A 19,561-nucleotide genomic window follows, 5' to 3' on the forward strand; every position below is an offset into this window, starting at 1 on the left:
TATTATGATTTTTATATTATTAATATAACTTAAATATATTTTTATATTAAAAAAAGTTAATAGAAACTATTATTTATATTCGTTTTACAGGAGTGGGAAAATAATGATGCAGTATCTATGCTAACATATACTACACTTCTTTTAACATTTATTTTTAATATCTTCATACTATGTTTCATTAGTGAACTTCTCACAGATCAGATATTGATCGATGATTGTTAATTTATCAGATTGGAGTAAGATTCAATGATAACTATTATGTTATTGCATTATAGAGCACAAAGATCACTTTTTACACTCGACTGGTATCGAATTCCACATAAAACTGCTCGCGGTCTTGTTTTGATAATCGCGATGTCTAGCATTCCCATTAAAATTACTGCGGGAAAATTTATGGATCTATCTCTAAATAGTTTCGGTGCTGTAAGTGCAATTCAAATATTTTCTTAAATTGCTTTGATTTTCTAATTATTGTAAACTGTAAATCGTTGAAAATATAATTACATATTTTTTTAGATTATACGAACATCCGTGGCATATCTAAATATATTACGGACAACTAATATGTAAAACAGCAGTTCATTAGATAAAAGAATTAAGTTTTATATGTAAAAAAATTAGGTTTGAAATCTACAGATTTCATTTAAATGTAATTAGCATCATTAGTATCGTAAAATTAACGCAAGCATGAATTTTCTGAATCTATTGTCATTATATTCCTCTGAAAGCGGAAGATATAATCTTTATACATTTACATATATACACTTTTGTATTTATTACATTGCGTTTACAACTTATAAAACATACTTTTATATCAATGGATTCTATACTGTGAAGGTAATGTACGTATACAATAGTATTACAATATTTTTTTGTACTTACATGACGTTCTGTGGACGTACACAGTAACATGCAGCACATAAAACGACACTTGACCTTACCCTTTCACATTCGTAAACTTAAATTTTACAATGTCATGCGTCATATGACGAATCTTCTCTTTATCCGTCAATATTGTGTTTATTCGATAATTTCGTCAACCTCTTTCGTGTAACCCCGTCATTATGCGCAGACGTCTGCACGCAAGCGCGCTTTACATTTTCTGCTCTTACCATAGAAAGGGAGACTACCTATCAACACAACTGTTCAGTTATGTTATAACGTCTCGCCTAACCATCTGTTACTTGTAAACCCTGAAACGCTACATTAACGGATATTCTTAAATTCTGAAAAGTAATAATATAAACTCAAAATTTGCGGTCGAGAAATCAATTATGGGAAATTAATGTGATATTAATGTGAAAAAAAAAGTATTGAGTGAAGCTAATAATGAAAAACTCATTAACGACGAGCAAATACGATAACGATTTCAATTACGCCGTACAAGTTACTCGCATTATTCTGCGATTAATCGGTGCATGGCCGAATCCTAATTCCAGCATGGAAAGAATTGCGACCCGTTTTCAAAACGTCATTTGCCATTTTTTATTCGGGTTCATCATTATGCCAAGTCTTCTACGAGTATTTCTAAAGGAACACGAATTCAAACGTAGAATCAGACTGCTTGCGCCGATTGTGAACTGTTCGATGGGTTGGATGAAATATTTCCTGATCCTGAACCACGCAAAGGAAATTCAATCTTGCCTGAATCGGGCGCATCAGGATTGGAGCAATACAGTTGATGGAAGCGATCGGAAAGCGATGCTGTCCACAGCGAGAGTAGGCCGAAAGTTTGCAATTTTTTCTGCCATCTTCATGTATACCGGCGGAGTAGGTTATCGAATACTCATACCACTTTCGAAGGGTCGTATGCTCACACCAGAGAACATCACGGTGAGAGCGTTGGCATTGCCGAGTTACTTCATTAAGTTCGATGGACAAGTGTCACCAGCATACGAGATCATCTTTACTCTGCAAGCTTTCGCGGGAGTACTTACCTATTCAACAGGAATCAGTGCGGCCGGCCTGGCCGCATTTTTCATCATGCATGTTTGTGGGCAGTTAAGCATTATAATGGGCAAACTGCAGAATCTCAACAACATATCGAATTCTAACGATCAAGCTGTCGCGATGTTGTTGGCTGATATCGTACAGCATCAAATAAAAGTGAAAAGGTGAGTCTACAAAAATATGTGAAAAATATTTGAAAAGAATAAGTGTTAGCTAAATGCCTTATTTTGTTAAATAAATAATTATTTTGTTAAACAAATTATAGTTGATGTAGATAATCAAATTAGCTTATATTATTGTGTTGTATTATTTTTTTCATACTTTTATATTAGAAAAAGAAATATCAAGATATTTAATTTAAAATTATAAAAACTAAATTAATACATTGTAATTATTTCTGTTTTTAAACAAACGTTAAACTATGATTTTATTTAAGTTAATTGATTAAATCATGATTTTATTAAGTATTAATATTTTAATATATTAAATATATTGAAATATAATATTAAATATATTAAATTATTTATTTAATTTTTTTATTTTAATTTATTAAATATATTTTATTATAGTGTAATATTTTAAATACAAAATTGAATAAATTGTTAAATAGACGTTCATAAATAAAAAATTATTAAACAGACAAATCGTTCATTTACAGTTTTCTAACACAAGTTGAGGCAACTATGCGATATGTATGGTTAGTGGAAATAATGGGTTCTACTCTACTCTTATGCCTTTCAGGGTATTATATTATTATGGTAATAACGACAAATTTTTTCTGAAAAGAATTTTTATTTATGTATAATAATTTGACAATTAATTTTTATATGAAAATTAAAAACTGATAATATTTAAATCATAAGTTCAAAAGAATTAAAAATAAATTATTTTATAAACTTGTATTGCAAATGTTAATCTCAAAGGAATGGCAGAATAATGATTCAACAGCTATGTTAACTAACTCTGTGATGCTTACATCTTTCATCTTTTCCATTTTTACCTACTGTTATGTAGGTCAACGATTAACAGATCAGGTAGCAAGTGTTCATATTTATTTGCTGTAAGTTAGACATTGTTTTCATAAACATTCTTTATAAAATATACATTTATTTAATTATAACAGAGCATCAAGGTTGGATTAATGACGTCCACGACAAAGTGGTATCATTTTCAGTACAAAAGAGCCCGTTCTTTAATACTGATAATGGCAGTTTCCAATATTCCGGCAAAAATTTCGGCAGGCAGAATGATAGACATATCTCTACCTACTTTCAGTAACGTAAGTATGGAAGCTTATTTAATTTTATTTGCAAGCAGTGAATTGTGTGCCTGTTCCATTATTTCACAGATCATTAGAACATCGATGGCGTATTTTAATATGCTCCTAAAATTTGCGTAATTTTGATGAAATAATTATCATAATAGTATCGTACTCCATATTAATCTGTAATTAACGCTACCTTTGAAAACAATATCAAGATGAAGGATCAATCGTTTTATTGTAATTTTATACTTATAACTTTCGTAAAAAATCATACAAGACAACTTTTCGATATATTTTACATTCACTTAAGATTTCTAATTTTTTAATTAACTTTTATTAACAAAATTATACATATGGTTTCTAATTTTGAAAATCAAGTACTTCAAAATGTTAAACTTGACTTAATTAATAATTCGCGTAATCCCATTGATTCAATATATCCCTCGATCTATGAGCCATGACTTGACACAAGGTAGACATTTATACTTTTGCTAAAGACCGTCTCGTATGAATCGATACTATTCCATAATTATCTTCTGTCGACAAAAAATTGCGCGCACGCAACCGTTCTTTCCAAACTTTAACTGCGCCATGACAGAACTACTGTGCTAACGGCGGTAATTCTCGCAGACACGAGAACGTGCATAATACAAATCAAGTTTTGTTGTACTTTCGTCTATTAGTTGTGATTGTATATCCGTTTCAACAACGTAAGAAGAAGAAGAAGAAGAATGGATTTTCTTTGGTTCATCCATATGCTCTTATCGAACTGATGGATTTACGGAATTTTAATTACGATTAGTAGATGATATTAGATACAGCGTGCATTTGCACAAATTGATAATAGGTGTGATCAATGTGTGGCCGAATGTGAATAAATCCGGAAAATGGACGAGACTTGTCAGATGGCCCCGATTACGAGATCGTATTTTCGATGCATTTAGCAACTAGCATCATATACACATCATATCAACCAGCTTTTGCGGCATCACGGCATTATTCATCATGGTTGGAGGATAATTCAAAATGTTGATCGTCTGGCTGGAAAACTTATATATGAAAACCAATGATCGAAACGCGCCATTGCTCTAAAATTGACAGTGATTGTCGTGCATTACACAAGAATACTTAAATAAATAATTAAATTATTTATTACTCTTTCATTTCTAAATTTCTTTTTAGATTTACAATTTGTCTTGAAATATGAAAATTTTACATTGAAGTACTATGAATTTTGTTTGTGTGTTTTTTGGAATCAACTCTCTGTTTATTGCAAATTAAATATAAAAAACTCTGACTAAATTTAATCCTTGAATTATTTGGTAGCCCTATACATTTAAATATTTTTATTAAATATTTTAAATTTAAGAAGTCTAATATACATTTTCACATCAGACATGAGAAATATATTGTTTCAAAGTTGTTGGAAAAACTTTAATACTTGAATAGTCTTTTAGGATGTTACATGGTAATGATACGCAATAGCAGTGCATTTGCATTTTACACCTTATATTTATCTTCAATAGAATATACAAATCTTTCGTGCTCATTGCTTTTAGTTTTTAAATAGTAATGTGTGCAGTTAAATATTAATATATTTTTTAAGAAGAATCGAATGATACACTATTTTCTGTAATATATTGCTTAATGTTTGTATCTTTTACCCGTCAATATTTTGATATTATGTTATTGGAAAATTTTTAATTAGTCGCATAGAGTACATGATAAAAATATGGAGGTATAAAAATTATTACTAATCGGAAAAGTACATAAAAATGAAATATAGTATTATGAAAAGTAAATAAATAACATGCTTAAAAGAATAATATACTTAAGGGAAATAAAATTTTAGTAACAGAATACTATACATGTTAATACTATACATGTACTTGTTGCACTTCCTACAATAAGGGAATGAAGTAAGTATATTTGCTACATAGTCGTTGATATTACTTACCCAGTAAAGAAGTTTGTTATCCTAATAATCTCCATGGCCAGATACTTTACGAAACTCACGGCGGGTAAAGTGATCAATCTTTGTTTCACCAGCTCCCTCGCTGTAAGCAATTTCTTGTCCACATATTATATATCTACACTACAACAATAACAAAGAAAAATTTCTACAAGAATAATATATTTTAATACATCATGTCAGAATTATTTCTCGATAAATATTTTATATTTAAATATAATTTTTAAAAATGTTATTTTATTGATGAATATCATTCCTTGATAATGATTTCTTTTTATAAACTTTTATTTGTATAAACGCTTGTGCAAATAACTTTCATTAATTTTTATTAGAACAGCAATGACATATTTAAATTTGCTGCGGACACTTGCTCTGTATTTGGATACATTATATACAAAAGAACTTGTCACACTTTGCTGAATAAGTTTTTGTAATCTTTTTCGAAAACTCAAAAATTGTCTCCGTAGATTCAATTTCATATTTAATCTTTAGATTTTTTACTATCCGAAATCTGATATTTCTTTTCTCATATATATAAAATATAACTTAAATTTCAACTATTAATAAAATTATTAATAAGATATATAAATCGTATATGTACATATAACAGTATACAGAATAATATTTATATTAATTATATTAATTTTAAACCATCAAACAGTATACAGAATAATATTTATATTAATTATATTAATTTTAAAATCGTTTAGGATTGCCGCAAACAAAATTCTGTAACAGTATCCGTAAGGCGTAAACTTAAACCGATGAGCCAATCAGCATATTGCTTTAGATCTATGTAATTTAACATAAACAGAAATAACAACAAACTTATCTATAAAATAAATATCAATTGATTAAAATTTGTCTTACGGATAAGTTTACTGCTATTTTTGTTAGATTACGTAGATCTAAGGTTTGTTTGACTCATCGGCTTAAGTTTAACTTATGATTATTGTTACAGAAATTTTGTCTGCCATTAGAATCCGCGCTTAGAATCTGTATAGCGAACTACTTCAAAGTACAGTTCATTCTTTTTCTGCGGAATATATTTTTTTCTTTGTCATATTGCAAAGATCAAATCGTTAACCTGCGCATGACGTTTTTTCTATCTCCGCGATTTTCTAAAACGGGTTTAGTCTATATATAAGAGACATTGTACTGTCTCCCTCATAATGTCTACTAACATGACAGCTATTATAAAATGCACCTTTCAGGAAACGGTTCTTGAAGCACCACGTACTCTTTTCAGATAATCGCGCAAAGTTTTCGCTTGTAAAATCTCTGCGTAAATTCCTTTTTTCTTCCATGGATATACAAAGTGACGCAAGCGCAAATCATGTCAATGACGAGCTTGAAGCTTTACTACTGTCAGTACATTTCAATCACTCGAACTGCGACAATGGAGAGTCTACCTCGATATCGTGTTGTTCACAACAAGTCTGGACCATACAATAAGAATTATAAGAATGATCTTCGAATTAATTTGCAACTAAATGTCTGGATCATGAAAATCATCGGCACGTGGCCACTGACACACTCCTCGATTGAGATGTTGTGGTATAGGGTGCTGAATGTAATCTGCTACATATTGCTGGCTTTACTCCTAATTCCCAGTGGCGTATACATCGTCCTGGAGATCAAGGATTTCTACAATCAATTGAAGCTTGGTAGCGCTCTTACATTCTTTTTCATGGCCGTATTGAAATACTGCGCTTTGCTTTTGCGCGAGAATGACATTCGCAAATGTGTTGATTATATTAAGAGTGATTGGAGAAATGTGAGATATATGGATGAAAGAAGAATCATGCTGCAAAACGCAAACTTTGGCCGTCGGCTAATTGTCATCTGCAGTGTCCTCATGTACGGCGGCGTCACGTTCTATTTCGTGGCGGTCCCACTGACTCGCGCGAAGATCAAAGAGGAGGATACCAATCTCACTTATCGCAGGCTGGTGTTCCCAGTGCCCAGTGTGATTGTCGATGCTCGTCGTAGTCCGGTTAATGAGATTTTTTATTTCATCCAGTTATTTGCCGGCTTTATCGCCCACAACATCACGGTGGCCGCGTGTAGCTTGGCAGCTCTCCTCGCAATGCATGCATGTGGACAGCTACAGGTGCTCATATCCTGGATAAATCATTTAGTTGATGGTCGGGAAGGCGTCAACGACACTATGAACGAGAGATTAGCTAAAATAATACAATTACACATGCGTATCTTGAAGTAAGTATGAACTTCGGACGTATTGAAATATTGCGTATGCATTGTTTGTCAAAAGTTCAGATATCAGAAATTAAATTATGCCAACAATTAAATAATGTACTATGCATAAACAAAATATACGTATGTGTATATATATATATATATATATATATAATAAGATTAGCCATAAAATATACAATTATAAATTTTATAAGAAATGCAGTTACTCTCTCTCTTCTCTGTCTCTCTTGTTCCACGCGTTTTTAGCTTCATATCTCTAACCGAGGAATTATTGCATGAGATTTCTTTGGTGGAAGTTGTGGGCTGTACGTTAAATATATGTTTTCTTGGATATTATTGCATGATGGTATATATCTAATTTAATAAAATAAGCTTAATTTAATGTAATATAATGATTCATAATATATGCTAAATGATTTATAATATAAAAAATTTATAAATTCTTATATTGTTAAAGTAATAATATAGCAAATATATCGATATCAATTAATAATGTATGTATCAAAAAATTATTATTTTTCTTAAAAATTTTTTTATCTTTAAAAGTTTTTTATTTATCAGTCATAAATATTATATATTATAGGAATGGGATTTTAAGAAACCTGTGAGCGGCTTAACATATTTGATCCTCCTCACTTCGCTTACATTCAACATATTCATATTTTGTTACATAGGCGAACTTATAACGGAACAGGTACATCCAATATTTTTCGAAACAATGTTACACACTGCAAGTCCTTCGAACGGCGGATATAATAACATCAAACAATTTAAAAAACATTACACGATATCATCATCTATAGCAGAAATCTTATAATAGATTATAAAAGTACGTGAAAGCTCGTACATGATTGACTGGTACCGACTTCCGGAAAGAAAGAGCCTTGCTGTCATTTTAATAATCTGTATGTCCAATGCAACTACTAGGCTCTCTGCTGGAAATATGATAGAATTATCCATCAGCAGCTTCGGTGACGTACGTATTATCCAGGTATAAATATTATAAAGAAGTAATCTGAATTTTAAATATTGTATATTTATGTTCTATAAAATTCCAATTCAATTTTTTATCCAAAAGATATATAATGAAATTAAAAATTCGATGCATTTTACGATTTAGAAATATATTTTTTTAAATTTAATCGCAAAAATTGTAACAATGCATCTCATTATCTTAAAAATTATAGGTTATCAAATCATCTGTCGCTTATTTGAACATGCTACGAACGTTTACTACTTGAGAAAGTACAATTTGCATTATAGTAGTTCTCATTTAATGACATTAAATCCTACACAAAAAAGCAGTAAACTTCGAATATATTTATTCAACAAATCTTGCGCTGCAAATAAGGGTCAAAAGTAATATTGCACAATTTTATTAAGATATTATTTGGAAAATTTTTTCATATTTGAATAGTATCATTAGATACGTGCAGCTTTATTTTATTATGCATAATAAATAAACGATGCTTCAATACAAAGAAATAAACTAAAATTCTTTCTTCTTAATATGTTTTCATAAAAATATACATATTTGAAAAATTTCGTTCAAATGATGTTAGAATAATCTATTTATTAATAAAGTAATGTGTACAATCTTAAGAGCACGTCATAAAATAAAACGAAGCATTTCGTTCATTAAGATATATATTATAATATTTTTAATTCCATGTGATTATGTATAAGCATTATGTAATATATGTATATTAAATGCTAAATCATATTCATCCTCGTTAATATCATATAATATCTTACGTAAGAGAAAAACCGTTGCGATTCTCTCCAATAAATCGCGGAAAATCTATCCGCGGAAAATCTGAAGAATATAAATTTTTCCATTCTTAATTCATGAACAGACAAAGGCAATATCACATGAGGAATCCTTGATCCCCCTTACGGAAAGAATAGAATCTGTAAAGTTTACCCTTCTGTGTTCTGTTCTTTTCCTATAAGAGAAATTGTACGGAACGGCGCAGACGCGACGCTTGACTTTCTTTGCTCAAATCTCTCGCGCAATCCTCTCAGTTATCATCGAGCTCTCGTCATTTCAATCGCATTAGGAAGCTTTCCATAATGGAAAGAACAAATTCTATCGCAACAGTCCATGATAACGAAAAAAATATGCAGTTAAGCATCCAGCTGAATCGTTGGATACTGAAGCCGATCGGTGTCTGGCCGAAATTAACCGAAATTTCACGTATGGAGAGATATGCATATGGACTGGTGAATGTCATTTGCACTAGTCTAATAGGCTTCCTCTTCATACCCTCCGCAATTTTCATGTTACTTGAAATGGATGATGTATATCTCATTTTGAAACTTTCCGGTCCGTTGAGTTTTTGCCTAATGGCCGTTATTAAATACTCCTCGCTTATTTTCCGCGAAAATGACATCCGCAGTGGTATTAGGCATATTGAAAGCGACTGGATAAACACTCGGCATTCTAATGATCGGATCATCATGATCAGGAACGCCAAGTTCGGTCGGCGCCTTGTGTCGATCTGCGCATTTTTCATGTATGGCGGTGCCGTGTTTTACTATCTTGCTCTGCCTTTTAGTAAAGGTAAGATTACGGAGAATGATGGAAACCTGACGTATCGGCCTCTGGTGTATCCAGTCGCCAGTGTGATCCTCGACGCGCGACATAGTCCCATCAGTGAGATTCTCTTTTGGATTCAGTGCCTGTCGGGTTTCATAGCACACTCCATTACTGCCGGTGCATGCAGTTTAGCCGCCGTGTTCGCGATGCATGCCTATGGCCGTCTGGAAGTCTTAATACAATGGCTTGAACATTTAGTGGACGGTCGAGAAGATTTTTGCGATAACGTGGATGAGAGATTGGCAATGATTGTACAGCAGCACATTCGAATCTTACAGTAAGTTACTCTCTGACATGAATCGTCGGTGTTTCTTAAAATTCTCATTAAAGTGTCAGTAAAAATAAATTAAAGCGCTCTTCACACATATGTAAAACGCTCCAATTAATTTCTAATTATTTACGAAATCGCGTCTCATGTGTTTGTCCAGTCGATACTATCTAAAGGTAATATAATATCAATGTTATAATTTTAATTTCAATAATATAAATGTAATATAATATAACATAAATGATAGAGTGCAAAATTATATAATATTGGTGTTATGTTATGTTACTTTTGTGTTACTTTTGATATCGATTGGATATATTTTATGCAATAATATATACATTATTTTTTCCAGTTTTATATCGCTAACCGACAAAGTATTGCGTGAAATATCTATCGTGGAAATTGTAGGATGTACGTTAAATATGTGTTTTCTTGGATATTATTCTCTTACGGTATGCATATTGTACAAGAAGTATCAAAGCGCATCGCTATGTCAAAGATCAAAGTGTACGATTTACAATATATACATTCTCGACAATATATACGTACAGTGTATATGTCGAATATAGAAATTTTCACGTTCCAGGAATGGGAAACAAAAGAGACTACAAGTTACATAACATACATTGTCCTGCTTATATCTCTTACGTTCAATATTTTTATTTTTTGTTATATCGGTGAACTTGTTGCCGAAAAGGTAAAGTCTTCATAATCAAAGTATTTGTCTGCGCATATATGATAAATTTAATGACAAACTTTATGGTGAAGTGCACCTTTATGGTTGATTTTTATAATTGCTGCATTATAATTTTAATATAATAATGAAATTTGTAAAATTTAGAATTTATTCAAAATTAATTCTTTCTGTGTATTTATATCGTATATAAAAAAATAGAAAAATAATCTTGAAAAATAATTTGTAAACAGTGCAAGAAAATCGGCGAAGTATCATATATGATCGATTGGCATCGTCTATCAAAAAAAAAGGGTCTTGCGCTCGTATTGATAATCGCTATGTCCAATTCATCGATTAAACTTACCGCTGGAAATCTCTTTGAATTATCTCTGAGTACTTTTGGTGATGTGAGTAACGCAATATCAATATCTATCAATATTTATCGAGAAATATGATTTATATATCATTTATCCAACCAATAGGTGGTTAAGACATCTGTTGCTTATTTAAACATGCTGCGTACATTAACTGCATAAAGATTATCTGAAATGTAAAAATTATTAACATGATTATATATAACATGATTTATTGCAAATAAAAAATCAATTATTTGATGCAAGTTATTTGATACGTTTTGAGAAGAAAAAAGAAAATGAATGCAATTTTAAAAATAGAAAAAATTGATTAAAATTTACTAAATATTTACTGAAAAGGAGAATAATATTTTGTGCATATTTTCCACGGAAAAATTTCTTAACATTTCATATATTATTATTATACGATATAAATTATACAATAAGAAATACTCAGAATAAAATTGCAAAAAATTACTTATTAATTGGCATAAATCTTTCATGAATTACAATAGCAATAAATTTCGAACATATTGAATTATCGCATTTTAATGATCCTTCAAATAAAACGTCAATATATATAATTTTATATTATTTATTATCTAGTATTATAAGATTTATATGAAACTTCTGATATTTTGAAATGACAAAAAATAAAAATAAACATGAATGCATATTTCTTTTTATTGTAAAGAACAAAAAGATTTTTTTTTTTAAATTACCTAACATTTACATGAACACTTTTAGTCGTATAAAGGATATTATATAGGTATTCCACTTCACATCATGTTTGCTAAAATATATCATCAGTGATAATTCCAATGGCGGCTACAATTCAGTTGCGCAAAACATTTACGATCAATACCTTGATGAAGTAAACTGTCTTGGATCTTAGAATTTCCAGAAGAAATCCAAGAAAATGAATGTCAAGAAGATCATCGGGGAACGAGATTCCCTTCGCTCAATCCAATGATCTAGAAACTAAAGGTGTGTTCGCGTGGAAGTTAGGAAATTTTTGCAAACAATTTTTTAGTTGTTCTTTACATTAAAAATATCTAGAAATATGTACTGTTTGTTTTTATTTCTTATTATTTCAAAATACTGGAAGTTCATCGTAAGCATCCTGCATTTCAAGATTGAATATGTATATCTTTTATGTATATGTATGTGTACAGTATTATCAGGTACATACTTTATTACTTGATATATTAATGAATAATAGATATTTCAATATAAAACAACAAAACAAAATATTTTTAAAATGTCTTCATAATATATTTTACAATGATTATATATATAAATATATACCTATATACAAACGTATTAAATAAAATAAAAATATGTTTAAATATGTTACTTAAATTTTAAATAATATATTTGAACTTAATTCTATTTTATTTGACATTAAACAATTTTTCTAATTGTTTTTCTTAAGATAAAGTATTTTCTTTAGTTAAAAATATTTTACAATAATATTTGTATTTCTATAATATTTGTATTTCTATAAAATTGTATTTCTATATATATTCATGTATAAGCATTATAGGCAAAATCGTATTCGTGCATATATATAATATCTCATGCAAGAAAAAAGCGCTTGCGATCTGCTCCGATAAATTGCGGAAAAAATCTCTGCAAAGTATGTAAATCTTTCTGTTCATAATTCAGGAACAGACAGGTGCAGTGTCACATGAGCAAACCTTGATTCCCCTTTGCGGAAATTGAGAATTGCGTCTAGAAAGTTTACCCTTCACTTGTATTACTCTATTACTTGATCCCTCTCCTAGAAAGAAAGTTACACGCAACAGCGCAGTCGCATTTTGACTTTCCACACACGAGTTCTTGCACAATTCTATTGTAACCTTCTACAGTAATCTTCGAGCTTTCATCACTTCAACTAGGCATAAAACCATTATAATGGAGAAAGCAAATCCAGTGAGAGTTAACGATTACAAAAAAGATCTGCGGCTAAGCATTCAGCTGAATCGTTGGATATTGAAACCGCTCGGTGCCTGGCCGAAATCAATCAAGATTTCATTTATAGAGAGATACGCGTATATGCTAGTGAATGTCATTTGCATCAGTCTAATCGGCTTCCTCTTTGTACCCTCCGCAATCTATTTAGTGCTTGAAATGGATGATGCTTATAATATTTTGAAACTCACGGGGCCGCTGAATTTCTGCTTAATGGCCATCATAAAATATTCCTCATTGATCTTCCGCGAAAATGACATCCGTAATGGTATCGAGCATATCGCAAATGACTGGATTAATACTCGATATTCTGATGATCGGATAATCATGATCAAGAGTGCGAAATTCGGTCGACGTCTTGTGACGATTTGTGCAGTTTTTATGTACGGTGGTGCTACTTTCTATTATCTCGCTTTGCCTCTGAGTAACGGCAAGATCACGGAAGACGGCGGAAACTTGACGTATCGGCCACTAATGTATCCTGTTTCTAGTATGATAGTCGATGCGCGACGTAGTCCTATCAGTGAGATTTTTTTTTTTGTACAATGCTTGTCGGGTTTCATTGTGCACTCTATCACTACCGGTGCATGCAGTTTAGCAGCCGTGTTCGCGATGCATGCCTACGGCCGCTTAGAAGTCTTAATGCAATGGATCGAACATCTAGTGGATGGACGGGAAGACCTCTGCGATAATGTGGATGAGAGATTGGCAATGATTGTGCAGCAGCACGTTCGAATCTTACAGTAAGTTAGTTTTTGACGGGCATTGTTAGTGCTTCTCTTGCATTCAACATGTATATATCTCTAAATAGCGCTTCAATTTATTTTTAATTGTTTAGGAGCACTTAACGAAAACATACTTTTCGTATAAAATATTTTCTACGCGATAACGTATCGGTTGTCTTCCAGTTTTATAACGCTGACGGACAAAATGCTGCGTGAAATATCTATGGTGGAAATTTTAGGATGTACATTAAGCATGTGTTTTCTTGGATATTTTGTTATCACGGTATGCATATCGTACAAAAAGTACGTAAAGCACACTACTATTTGAAGCAATATCAGAGACTATTGTTCATGATTAACAACAATGATCTTAAATAAAATTTTTACATTTTTTTTCCAGGAATGGGAGAGAAAAGATATGACAAGTTATGTAACATATGTTGTTTTATATACGTCTCTTACGTTCAATATCTTTATATTATGTTACATTGGTGAGCTTGTTGCCGAAAAGGTAAAGTTCTAAAATCCTAATTTAAAGAGCATCCCTTTGCACCGTTGATAAATTTATTGCAAACTTCACAAGTACGTTTTTACGGTATAGGTATTTTCTCGTAATGGCAACAATAATCATTGAAGTTAACTATTTAAGAAATACTCATTGTCAGTTTTTGTCCTATAATAAAAGTGCGCGCTGTTGCGCCGTTCTATCTTTATTTTATGTCTAATAAATAATGAGGATAGAATGACATAGTAGCGCTGACAGTGCGCTATCAAACGCGCCCAAATGATCTTATATACACATGAGCTCATAATTTCAGTGTCTAATTTGTACAAACAGAAAAAATAATTCAGCGTTTTACTACCCTAACCAATGTTCACGCATGAACAGTTTTATCAAAATACAGGTTACACGAGAGAGCAACGCACGTTAGTAGCTAGTTTTTCCACCAAGGGTTTAAATCAGATAAGAATATAAGAATCAACTATAGTCGAGCATATCCCTATTGTTCGACTGTAACAGAAGAATGCTCGACTAGGCCAGTGTCACAAAAGATTGAAAGAGATATGCAGAAACGGTGTGTTCCGTATCGAACTATTAACAGGTGCGATATTTTTCGATACGAACGTGAAAATATTTCCTATGAACATAACGGCTACCCTGACATCGATAGATGAAGAATACGTTGCATCTGTTTGAGATTATTAGACATTGCCAATAGATACGTAGAAAACTAAGTGTGAAATTCAAAAAATTCTCTAATCGAAATCATAAAATAACGTTCCAAATTTTGATTGCGGTGTCATTTTTCATCAAATAACATCTGTGTACACCACGACACGTACAAGTCATTTTAAATATAACATGACTGTGTATACTAAACAGTTATACATTTTTATTGAAAAATGTCATTGTCAATCTAATCTTGACGTTATTTTATAGCTCTTATTAGAGAATCTTTAATTTCATCTGATTGTAAAAATTAGACATTGAAATTACAAGCTAATATATGTACATTAGATCATTTATTAAAAGTAATAAGTAAGTATTTCTCAAACTCTGAAATTTACAAAGATTGATACTTGTTGGTACTACAAGAAAAATGGCCCATATATTTTTACAATAACAGGAACAGAATTGTAATTATAATAATAAATTTATAAAATATACAATTTATTTGAAAAAATTATTTTTCACCGCATATAGTTTCATATTTTAAAAAATAAGAAAAATAATTCCGTAAATAGTGTAAGAAGATTGGCGAGAAATCGTACATGATCGATTGGCATCGTTTGTCAGGAAGAAAAGGTCTTGATCTCATCTTAATGATCGCTGTGTCCAATACGTCGATTAAACTTACCGCTGGAAATCTTTTTGAGTTGTCTCTCAGTACTTTTGGCGACGTGAGTAAATGTCATTACATATCATATCCTTGTAACTATCATGATTCACACATTCTTCATCCAATTGATAGGTGGTTAAGACATCAGTCGCCTACTTAAATATGTTGCGTACATTAACTACATAAAATTTATTCGAGTGTAAAAATTATTAATATGGTCATTAATAAATGCCAATTAGTTATCAGTTATTGAAAAGAAGAAACAAAATGAATGTAATTTTAATAAATAGTTAAAAAATTAACAAATACACTAAAATATATTTGTTGAAAGAAATCGAGATTCATCGATAATCATTCGTACATATCATCCTTTAAAATATATTCTGATGCTGCACGTATCATTACGCGATATAAATTACACCAAATGCAATCAGAAATATTGAAATTTAGTATTGTTATGTCGCACTTGTCGTTTGTAATTAAATAAACTTTCGTACCAACAATGGATTAATAAAAAAAAATTATTGAATATTATAATATAAAGAATTAAATTTCATAAAAAATTAAGCTTGAAATCTATTGACTTTTAAATATAAATAGTATTATTAGTAGTATGAATTAACATAAATTTTCTGAATTCTTTTATATTTCATTTATATTTCTCTGCTAGAAGCAGAATATTTATAATCTTTATATATCTACAAAATATCTATATATGTGTATATATTTTTATATTCATATTACTGTTATGTTACGCTTAACTGTAACTTATTAAATGAATTTTCGTATTAGTGAATATATTAACTTTACTATGAGAGTAATGTATGTGTATAAATCATACCTGTATTATATTTTTAATTACATGACATTCTACACGGAAAGATTTTGATGACGTATTAAAAGTTTAGCTTGATATAAATCTAGAAAATTTTATTTGACGATCAAAATATTATGTTGAAATCTCAAACATGTTGCACGATGTTATAAAATGTTAGAATATCCTAACAATCAGTTTGAGCGTCCCATATAATTATTTTGATAATCCAACAAAATTATTTTTAGATCTGTATTTAGCCAAATTTTTAGATACTTCAGCAAAACCGGTCTTTTTATGTATATTCGCAGCAGGACAAATGACACTCGACATTACCCTTTCTGATTCGTGAATTCAAATTTTATAATGTCACGCATTGTATGACGATTTTTTTTTCCTAATCGATATTGCATTTATTCAACAATGTAACAGATAAAAAATTCGTCGTTCTTTTGTGTAACTCCGTAATTATTCGCACACATTTAATGTATACAAGCGTGCTACATCGTCGCTCTTATCAAAGAAAAAAAAAATATCTATGAACACATACATATATACATATCCAGTTATGTTTAAACTTTTAGTCCCTAACCATCTACTTGTTAATCAACATTTCACGTGATTTTGTTGGTTTAATATAACTGACGATCTACAACTTATAACTTGATACAAGATAGACATTTGTACTTTTGTTGAAGGCCGCTTCGTATGAATCGATCTGATTTCATAATTATCTTCTATCGAAAAAAAATTGCGCACACGCGACGTTTGTTTCAAACTTTATACTGCGCTGTGACAGAAACTACGGTGACGGAGATGATCCACGCAGACGCGAGAATATGCATAATACAAAACAGTACGTTTCATTGTACTTTCATGTGTCAGTTGCGATCGTACGTTCGCTTCGTAAACAAGTGGAAAGAATAATCGCTTTCCTCCGGCTTATGCATGCAATGACCGAACGGATGAATTTACGAAATTTCAACTATGAAGATGACATTAGATACACCGTGCAAGTGCACAGACTTATCATGGGACTGATCGGTGTGTGGCCGAATATGGAGAAATCCGGAAAATGGGCGAGACTTCTCAGAGGACTCCTCAGAACTGCGTGCTGCTTCCTATTGTCCTTTAATCTGATACCATGGGTGCTATACATGTTTTTGATTTTGGACACATTTAAGAACCGACTAAGGATGATTGGAGGATTCTTCTTCTACAGCATGGTTCCTGCCATGTACTTTACACTGATGTTACAGGAGAATCGTATTAAAAAATGTATAAGGCATTTGCAGGAAGACTGGCGGAATGTATGGGACACGAACGATCGTAAAATTATGTTGGACCAAGCCAGAGCCGGACGTTTTGTCATCATCTGCACTTTGTTATTCCTATTCACCAGCGGTTTCACTCATCGTCTGATTAAACCAATACTTCGCGGCACGATCGTAATTGGAAACGTGTCGATCAGACCGCTAGTGCAGGGCAATTACTTCATTTTCTTCGATCCGCAACAGAGTCCTGCTTACGAAATCGTATTTTCAATGCATTTAGTGACTGGCATCGTTATATATATCGTAACAACTAGCGTCTGCGGGATCACCGCATTATTCACCATGCATGCTTGTGGACAACTCAAAATGTTGACCGTTTGGTTGGAAAATACAGCGATCGAAAACCAATGGTCGAAGTGCGTTATTGCTCAAAGATTGGCGGTGATTGTCATGCATCACGTAAGAATACGTAAGTAAGTAACTGCAATTATTATTCATTTTCTGTTAAGTTTATATTTCATTTACAATTTAAATTAAATTAAATTAAAATTTATCTCGAAATGTAAAAATTTTACATTGAAATACTATCAATTTTGTTTCTAGTGCTTGTTGGGATCAATTGTCTCTTTGTTGAATAAATTTAGAAAGAATTTATCTAAATTTATTGTTTGAATTATTGTTTAAACTTATACAGTTAATTTTACTTATACATTAATTTTAAAAGTCTTTAACATAGAATGGAACGTTACTATAATATATATTTGAGTAATCTCTCTCTCTCTCTCTCTCTCTCTCTCTCTCTCTCTCTCTCTCTCTTTCTCGAATTCTAGATTTTTACATCAAATACAAGACGTTGTAGGAGAAATGTGTTTTATCGAAATTATTGGAAGTACTTTAATACTGTGTCTCCTTGGATATTATGTGATAACGGTATGCAACAGCAATTGCATTTACATTTATTGATATTTTATATTTATTTTGAGTATATATGCAAAAATTTTTTACGCGTTGTTTTCAAATAATATATTAACACAATTAATTTTTTAGGGATGGGAATCAAATGATACACTATCTTCTATGACATATGGCATAATGCTTGTATCTTTTACCTTTAATATTTTTATATTATGTTACATTGGGGAACTTTTAAGTAGTCAGGTAAGGTACGTTGATAATAGAAATGTGCAGGTATATAAATTATTATTAAGTGGAAGAGTATATAAAAATAAAATATCATAAACTGGAGAGTAATATTTAATATACTTAAATGACTAATATACTTATGAACATATTTAATAAAGAGATTATAAAATTTTTACAAATAAATACCAATACTATACATGCACTTGTTGCACTTTGTATAATAGGGGAGTGAAGTAAACACAACTTGCTGCACGATCGATTGGTATTGCTTGCCTAGTAAAGAAGCTCGTTATCTTATCCTAGTAATCGCCATGGCTAGATATCCTACGAAGCTCACGGCGGGTAAAGTGATCGATCTTTCATTCAGCAGCTTTGGCGCCGTAAGCAAATTTATCCGTATACATTCTACCTGTACTATAACAGTACAAAAAAGTTTTCATAAAGATCACATATATATAATCACACACACACATATATATATATATATA

General features: G+C 31.1%; 5 protein-coding genes and 1 pseudogene across 5 annotated transcripts in view; all 6 read left to right on the top strand.

The window, feature by feature from the left end:
• Nucleotides 1–570, top strand: part of LOC108685915 — a 1,661-nt gene extending 1,091 nt beyond the window's left edge. Inside the window, 3 exon segments of the mRNA XM_018190929.1 lie at nucleotides 86–217; nucleotides 278–423; nucleotides 517–570. Coding sequence (XP_018046418.1) covers nucleotides 86–217; nucleotides 278–423; nucleotides 517–570 — 332 coding nt within the window.
• Nucleotides 571–1,329: 759 nt separating this feature from the next.
• Nucleotides 1,330–4,234, top strand: LOC108685916 (annotated as a pseudogene).
• A 2,351-nt stretch (nucleotides 4,235–6,585) lies between these two features.
• LOC108685917 (odorant receptor 85f-like) lies at nucleotides 6,586–8,647 on the top strand. The gene is made up of 5 exons (XM_018190930.1): nucleotides 6,586–7,406; nucleotides 7,653–7,752; nucleotides 7,990–8,100; nucleotides 8,227–8,382; nucleotides 8,594–8,647. The coding sequence occupies exons 1-5, from the start codon at nucleotides 6,586–6,588 to the stop codon at nucleotides 8,645–8,647; spliced, it is 1,242 nt and encodes a 413-aa protein (XP_018046419.1).
• Nucleotides 8,648–9,479: 832 nt separating this feature from the next.
• On the top strand, nucleotides 9,480–11,485 carry LOC108685918 (odorant receptor 63a-like). The gene is made up of 5 exons (XM_018190933.1): nucleotides 9,480–10,282; nucleotides 10,626–10,725; nucleotides 10,860–10,970; nucleotides 11,201–11,356; nucleotides 11,432–11,485. The coding sequence occupies exons 1-5, from the start codon at nucleotides 9,480–9,482 to the stop codon at nucleotides 11,483–11,485; spliced, it is 1,224 nt and encodes a 407-aa protein (XP_018046422.1).
• A 2,283-nt stretch (nucleotides 11,486–13,768) lies between these two features.
• Nucleotides 13,769–16,028, top strand: LOC108685955 (odorant receptor 47a-like). Its single transcript, XM_018190973.1, has 5 exons — nucleotides 13,769–14,019; nucleotides 14,185–14,284; nucleotides 14,402–14,512; nucleotides 15,748–15,903; nucleotides 15,975–16,028. Exons 1-5 carry the CDS (start codon nucleotides 13,769–13,771, stop codon nucleotides 16,026–16,028), a joined length of 672 nt encoding a protein of 223 aa, XP_018046462.1.
• A 1,581-nt stretch (nucleotides 16,029–17,609) lies between these two features.
• Nucleotides 17,610–19,561, top strand: part of LOC108685919 — a 2,129-nt gene continuing 177 nt past the window's right edge. The window contains exons 1-3 of the mRNA XM_018190934.1: nucleotides 17,610–18,389; nucleotides 18,978–19,088; nucleotides 19,298–19,453. Coding sequence (XP_018046423.1) covers nucleotides 17,610–18,389; nucleotides 18,978–19,088; nucleotides 19,298–19,453 — 1,047 coding nt within the window. The remainder of the gene's footprint in view (nucleotides 18,390–18,977; nucleotides 19,089–19,297; nucleotides 19,454–19,561) is intronic.

Source organism: Atta colombica, unplaced genomic scaffold (assembly GCF_001594045.1).
Source record: "Atta colombica isolate Treedump-2 unplaced genomic scaffold, Acol1.0 scaffold162, whole genome shotgun sequence".
Taxonomy (NCBI): domain Eukaryota; kingdom Metazoa; phylum Arthropoda; class Insecta; order Hymenoptera; family Formicidae; genus Atta; species Atta colombica.

Coding starts and splice junctions, on each gene's coding strand:
- LOC108685917 (XM_018190930.1), top strand. CDS start 6,586: ATGGAGAGTCTACCTCGATATCGTGTTGTTCACAACAAGTCTGGACCA. Junction 7,407..7,652: donor TTACACATGCGTATCTTGAA/GTAAGTATGAAC, acceptor ACGCGTTTTTAG/CTTCATATCTCTAACCGAGG. Junction 7,753..7,989: donor TTGGATATTATTGCATGATG/GTATATATCTAA, acceptor TATATATTATAG/GAATGGGATTTTAAGAAACC.
- LOC108685918 (XM_018190933.1), top strand. CDS start 9,480: ATGGAAAGAACAAATTCTATCGCAACAGTCCATGATAACGAAAAAAAT. Junction 10,726..10,859: donor TTGGATATTATTCTCTTACG/GTATGCATATTG, acceptor TTCACGTTCCAG/GAATGGGAAACAAAAGAGAC. Junction 10,971..11,200: donor GTGAACTTGTTGCCGAAAAG/GTAAAGTCTTCA, acceptor ATTTGTAAACAG/TGCAAGAAAATCGGCGAAGT.
- LOC108685955 (XM_018190973.1), top strand. CDS start 13,769: ATGATAGTCGATGCGCGACGTAGTCCTATCAGTGAGATTTTTTTTTTT. Junction 14,020..14,184: donor CAGCACGTTCGAATCTTACA/GTAAGTTAGTTT, acceptor GTTGTCTTCCAG/TTTTATAACGCTGACGGACA. Junction 15,904..15,974: donor CTCTCAGTACTTTTGGCGAC/GTGAGTAAATGT, acceptor TCCAATTGATAG/GTGGTTAAGACATCAGTCGC.